The sequence below is a fragment of the Coccomyxa subellipsoidea genome (assembly GCF_000258705.1).
Source record: "Coccomyxa subellipsoidea C-169, whole genome shotgun sequence".
Taxonomy (NCBI): Eukaryota; Viridiplantae; Chlorophyta; class Trebouxiophyceae; family Coccomyxaceae; genus Coccomyxa; species Coccomyxa subellipsoidea.
In genome coordinates this window covers 2,985,868-2,992,500 of record NW_005178040.1, presented here as the reverse complement: position 1 = coordinate 2,992,500, position 6,633 = coordinate 2,985,868, and the positions used below count along the sequence as shown (strand labels likewise).

Sequence of the window (6,633 nt, the reverse complement as noted above, 5' to 3'; positions counted from 1 at the left end):
GGTGTCGATGTCTGCCTCCCCAATGTAGCCCTTGCAGCGGTGCCCTGCCCGCTGCAGGGCTGCTGCCATGCCCCCTGTCATCTGCCGTACGTTCTGTGTGAAGGCCACGACCGCAAGGACCGTTCTTCCCACCTGGGCAGACAGATCCCACCGCTGACCCAGCCGGCGATGGCGGGAGAAACCACTGACCTTGTGGGGGGTCTGAGAAGGAATGTCTGGCAAGAAACAGAAGGCAGATGCGTGGGGCCTGCGCGCAATCTCAGACCCGACACATTCCCCCCACGCCATCGACAGTACCCGGGTAGAGCCATGCAGGGGCACTCACCGCAAGCGCCTGCATTATGAAGTTTCTGGCCAGCTCGGCCCTCTCAGAGGCGACCGCCACGCAGCACATCACACCGCGGCCGTCCCAGGCAAGCTCCAATGCCGGCCGCTGCCAGTGGGGGCAGTCCTCAAACTTGAATGACGGGGCGACCTGGAAGCATGCGTGATAAAGCTGTCAGGCTGGGACAACGTCAGCGCACAAGCAAAGCATACAATCAAGTGGTGAGGGGCTGCACATGCATGACAAGGTCATGTGTCACACAGCATTCGGGAAAGCGATATCCAGAGGGCATGCATGTGTGCATTCCACGAATTTAGACGGGCTGCAGAACCAACCTCGGGCTCACGCGGTCCGTGGCCGCGAGGAAAAAGCAGGCCTGAGTGTGCGACAGGAATCCCAGGCGCCTGCTGGGAGGATTCCCGGTCAGGCGGCTGCATCCCGCGCCCGTCGCCGCGCAGTCTGTCACATGGCACGCCATCTGACGGCGTGTCAGCACCGATCGACCTGAAGAGCCGCGTGGGCGCCGCCAGAGATGGCGGCGTCGCGAGCTCGGTGCGGAGGTGCGTGCCAGCGGACATCCCTGACGGAGGCACGCCGGCATGGGGAGCGGTGGCACTCATGCGCGGCTCCATGTCACGCAGGATTTCAATGATGGCTTCGTCGTCATCCGCCTGCGCGACACATGCAGGAGGGTCAGCGATGTTTCTCCTGCATCTGCAAGGGCAGGGCCCACGCAGAGTCCCACAAGGATTTGACAGGACAAAGGGGATCTGCATGCGAAGAAGCACAGTGGCCGAGGCGATGCGCACATTGTTATCGCCGTCCGGCCATGTGTAGAGCCTCTGCGGCGTGTCTGGAATCATATCCGGAGTCGCATGCAGGGCAGACCCACGGCCGCCGGAGGAAGAGTTTCGTCCAGCGCCCCGAGGCCCGGGCGGCGCCATGCTGGTGCCAGGGCCAGCTGCAAGGGGGCCGGATGCGCTCGCGGCTGCAGAGGGCGGCACAGCTTGCACACGTTGCCCGGCAGCAGAGGCACTGGCAGCTGCTGGCGGCAGCCCTGCGGCTGCGAGTGTGGGGACCTGGCTGCCAGGGGATGGCGTGCCCGACGCACTGGCGGGCGCGCTGCCGGCCCCCGCTGACCTCTGGAGCGGGAATGCATCGTAGACGCCGCGCCAGACGAGGGAGAATGACGTGCTCCCACCCGAGCGGCCGGTGCCCGCTGCGGCGGCCGATGGGGCAGACCGGTAAGGCGCCCCGTGCTGCAGCCTGCAAGCAGCATGTGACAAGTGAAGCAGCGCCAGACTCTAGAAAATCTTTGGGGAACAACAGAAACAGTCGGCATGCGTTCGTAGCTACTCTGGCAGGGTAATATGCGTGAGGGCACACGCCACATTGAAGTGGTGTGAAGCCTGTATGCTGGAACGGGTGTCAATGAAGCATCATGATCCATGTACGAGAAAACCAGGGCATCTCGATTTAATTAAAGCAAAGAAATGGACGACGTGAAACAGAACATCAGAATGCTGTGCATGGAGAACAGACTCACCTTTCCTCTGAGGCTGAAAAGTGGTAGTTGGAGGGGCGAGTGAGATCGCCTTGGACGGTGTTTGCATGGGGGGAATCACATCCCCTTGCATCTGTGTACTGCCGTGATCCGGATGCATCCTTGCGCCGCGACGTCTTCTTCTGTATTTCCTTTCTGACAGACAACCCGTTGCCATGGGGGTTGCCTGCCGACCCACCGGCCACCATTACGAGCTACAACAGCAAACTAAGGTCGGCAGATCACTTCAAATAAAGACGAGGCAACAGGCCATCAGCATTGAATGAGATATAGAGGCATATATATCAGCATGGAAGCTGCTTCTCTACAGGTTATCTTTTTAGAGTCTGCCCACAACAAGCATGTCTTGATCTGGCAATGACGAGTCCCGAAAGGGATGTCCGAGATTAACGACGCCTTTTCATTGATTTCTCGTTGAATGGCAATACCAAAGAAAGCTATTTACACTGCTGACGCACTCGACGTTTCTCCCCGGCCAAAGACACCAGAACTCAGGTCCTCCGGAGGGCATGGGCGTCATCAGAGAAAGACTTTATCTGGTCTGGGTCGATTGCAGCTCGTCGAAACACGCAAAGAAGATCAGAGTCATCTATCATATCGTATACCGACACTGTACGACACGGTGGACTGCCGTCCCGGTGGGTTTTGCGCGGTCATCCTCTATGATTGTCTCTTGCGATGAAGGGAGACTGCGTTCGCCGGCGAATGTGAAACTATTAATTGCAGAGCATCTACACGGTTGAATTGGTACCATGATGATAAGCACTGCTCACTTACAAGCCCGTCCAATGCATTTGCAGTTGTAGAGTTTCTAAATAATTCCATGGACTGGCCAGCACTAGGAGTACATACAACTCTATGCATAAGCAGAGGATCAACGTAGCTGAACTTTAGTCCACCCGTGACAAATCTCTATGGCTGCTGGCTGCTGAGGCTGCTGCTGCGCCTGCAGGACTTTTTACTACTCTGTGTAGGAGTCATGCTTCGCCGGGGCGCGCCTCTCTCGACCTGATCGCCGCGAGGATTCCGATCCGGTGCGCGGCTTGCTAATAGCTGCTTTTGCCATCAGCACCCGTGGCACTTGACCCTGTGCCCGGCTCTGCTGCGCTCCCCTTACATCTTGCGAGGCACTTGCCTGTGATGTGGCAGCTGCAACTGCCATGTTGCTTGCCTGCCGCGTCTCCGCCTCTGCACCAGCTGCGATCTCAGCTAACATCTTGGTCCTGGGCTTTCTTGCAGGCGGCAAAAAGGGGCGGGGCATGCGCTGATGCGTGCGGCGCTGGCGGCGGCCGCCGCCTCTTCCCCTTCTCCAGGACATCCGGGCGACGCGCCAGACTGTTGTCGCGCATGTCCGCTTCCGGGTTAGGTAAGGTCATGGCATCAGCGACTGCATGCTCCAGTGCCTTCGGAGGGAATTTAAGGGAACTCCTTCTGCGTAGCATGTAGCACATGCTGCCGTGCCCAGCCGACAGCATGACCTGTGAGGCCTTGGATTTCGTGCCGGACGGCCGCGAGTGCCTCATCCAGCTGACTCTCTGTGGCGTGACCATCAGCGGCTGTCTGTTTCAGGGAGGCGGCTGCGACCCCAACTGCGTCCGGCGGGGCTGCGCAAAGCCCCTCAGCGCTTGCTCCTGCCGCAGAGTCCAATGCCCCGCAGCTTGCGGCTGCCCCGTCATCAGATGGTGCGTGAGCCTCGTGCTGTTTGTGCTGTTCACCATCAGCTGCGGCGCCTGCCTCATCCTCTGACTCATGAGCCTTTTCGGCTGCTTCTTCTGCCTCTACAGCTGCGACTGTCTCAGCTGTGGCCATCTGCTCGTAGAAGACACTGAACCCCCCGAATGCGCTGCCCATGTAGGTGCCCAGCACGCCCGACAGCTGCCCGTCGGTGCCCCTCCTCACCGTCAGCACCTTCACCTTATGCCAGCACATCCTCCCAAGCGTCCCAGCGATGCAGTCACAGGTGGGCACCTCACGGCCTGCAGCTGCGCCTGTGACGCTGTAACTCTAACCTGTGTCGTCCTGCTTCAAATGGACAGTGTGAAATTTAGGCTTGAATGTACCTTGAGGCTGCTATGGTCGCCCTCAATGTGTGAGGCTGTGTTGATGGCGCACCCCACCCGAGCCCGAAAGATCTGCATGATACGCTTTGCATGCAGCAGCGAAACGGTTCAAGAGTGGTAAAGGGCAAATTTGGCAGCAACGATTAAGTGGGACGCATTTTTGCTACACGCTCAATTGAAGAAAGTACATGTCCAATTCTGCATGGGATCTTTATGGTGAACCGGTTGAGGGAGTGCAGACCCTCACATAGTTTGCCCCCACCCCCACTGGCTGCGAAAGTGCGACAAAGGCTTCCTCCGCAGCAAACTTATTGCAGAAAGCCTCATATTGAGCCTGTGCCAAGGCTTTGACGTCAGAATCCCCTGCAGCTGGCACTTCCCTTTCTGCTTTGGCACCTCGCTGACAGCTGGTGCCCCAGCATCAAGCTGATGGCTGCTCTTGTGCGATCTGCTCTTCTGCTTGATCAATTGACCTCCTCACGCACACCTGCGTGTTTTTTTTTTTTTGGTGGCGGGCTTGCTCACAAAGGGATGCACGACCCCTTCAACGCTCCCCCTGCTCCCCTCACTCTGGCTGCTGCCATCACTCTGCTCCGTGGCGCGCTTGCTCTTGCGATGCTTCTTCTTGGCAGCATCCTCTAGCCGGGACGTCAGGCGGCCCATTCTGTTGCCCGCAGGAGCGTGGAGATTGCACTGGGATCCAGCAGCGTGCAGCCCAATGCTGGCTCCAGCCATCGCCTGCTCGACCTGGTGCTTTGCTCTGCGTGCGGCCACCAGCAGAAAACCCCACAGCTCGCTATGAGGCGTATTGCATGGATGGGGCGGTCCGTGACGAGCACAAGATAGACAGATATGTGAGGCCCACACCGAGTACACTGCATGCGTGTTTGATTTGGACGATGCTGAGGTGTGGCAGTACTGTGAGAGTGCAGCATCGATCCTCACATGACAAATGAACTGATTACATGTACATGTAAAGCATTCAGACACCGAGGTCCATCATCTGCTTGCGCCGCTTGATCATATTCTCCTTCAGGCGCGCGTGCGCTGCCCTTGCATTAACAACCAACTCATGGATATCATTCAAGCAATGCGGCAGCATCCTATGCTCAATGCGATCTAGCATGTCCTCGATGTGCCGCAGCAACAACCAAATGTATCTGATGTCAGTGAACAGCCGCGTGCCCTGCTGCAACAGGCCGGGTCTTATCAGCTCGGCCGTCTCTGTCTTCTCCTTGTCGGTCGCATCAGAATCAAACCACACCCAGCAGCTTGTGCGTCAGCACGTTCAGCTCCGCCATCCGCCGGGCCTCCCTGAGAGCGAGCTTTGAGCACCCCGATGCCCTCGCCTCTGATGCTGGCTCCCACATCAGCTCCACCCATTCGGGCAGCACTGGCGATTCAGCACCAGCGTAGAGATGTACACCACCGTGTCTGGCTGTGCCGCCTGCAGCAGCCGCCTGAAGCGCCTGAAGATCTCGCTGGCCCTGAAGTCTCCGCGGATGTCGTGGCCGAACAGGAGGGCTGTCAACACCCTGTCCACCAGCTCCGACAGCTCCTGCCTGACTGCCCGGTACGCTGCGGCATGCTCCCCCTTTGCTGCCGCGAGGGAGTAGGCATGCCGCAGCCCCGCTGGCTTTCCTGACACTGACTCCAGCATCTTCATTGCGATGAGCTCGCTGGCCTCCTCCGCTGTTCCGTGCCACATGCACAACGTGTCATGCATGTCGATGTTTCCCGTTGCCAGCACCTCAGCAATATCTCTCTGCAGCCTGCTCATCATCGCTGGCACTGCATGCAGCTCTGGGTGCTCCGCCCTGTGCTGCTCATAGTTTGCCTGGTCCTGCAGCTGCGCCTGCAGTGCGCTGACCTCCTCATACTCCAGCGGCAATGCGCTGTTGCTGTCAGATGTGACAGGGCCGTCTGAGCGCTGGCTGGCTGCTCCCGAGCGCTGGCTGGCTCCGTCTGACCGCTGGCTAGCTCCAGTATCGTGCCTGCTGGGCAACATTATTAGCCTGAGTTACCAGTTCAAGGTTGCTGCGCCTCTTATCAGGCTAGTTGTTGTTCTTGTGGTGCACTACCAGTCCAGCCTGTGCAACGGCCTGGTCCTGTCTACCCTCGCATAAGCATGGCCTTGTGTGTCAGCAATGGCAGGGAATGTCCTTTGACATACTTATCAAAGTCAGCTCGGTCCAGCCTGACCACCGTGGTCAGGGTGGTCATTGCATGCATTGCATGCATTGCATGGTCATTGCATTGCCATCAGCATTGTCATCAGCATGTCACCATGTGACATGCTTCTTGCCTTTGCTGGACACCGTCACATCCACCGTTTATCCTAAAGGATGAAGGACATACCTGGCAGCATAGATGCAGCCCGTGCGTGCCCTGAGCTGATAGCGCATATTGGGCGTCCAACAGTCCGACGAAGATCCGCAGTTGTCGATCTGTCTTGTAATGCTGAAGAGCACACAGCAGGGTCCTGATGAGCTTTTAAAAGATCAAGCAACGAACAACTCTGTGATCCTGGTTCAAGGCTTGCATCTGCAGTGCTCATTTGCCTTGACTGCGAAGCGACGTCGTTACAAGAAGGGTATGGAGAGAGAGGGGAATTACATCATCGATGTGTCAGGGTAAACAATCCAAAATCCTAAATCCTAAAAGGCTGCATGACAGGGTAGCAT

The 6,633-nt window shown here is 57.9% G+C and overlaps 1 protein-coding gene across 1 annotated transcript; it reads right to left on the bottom strand.

Moving 5' to 3' along the window:
* Positions 1 to 3,094: 3,094 nt before the first annotated feature.
* Positions 3,095 to 6,354, bottom strand: COCSUDRAFT_61202 (hypothetical protein; the record flags this gene model as incomplete). Its single annotated transcript, XM_005650706.1, has 6 exons — positions 3,095 to 3,276; positions 3,368 to 3,803; positions 4,191 to 4,283; positions 4,475 to 4,709; positions 5,344 to 5,943; positions 6,308 to 6,354. The coding sequence occupies 6 exons, from the start codon at positions 6,352 to 6,354 to the stop codon at positions 3,095 to 3,097; spliced, it is 1,593 nt and encodes a 530-aa protein (XP_005650763.1).
* Positions 6,355 to 6,633: the final 279 nt, after the last annotated feature.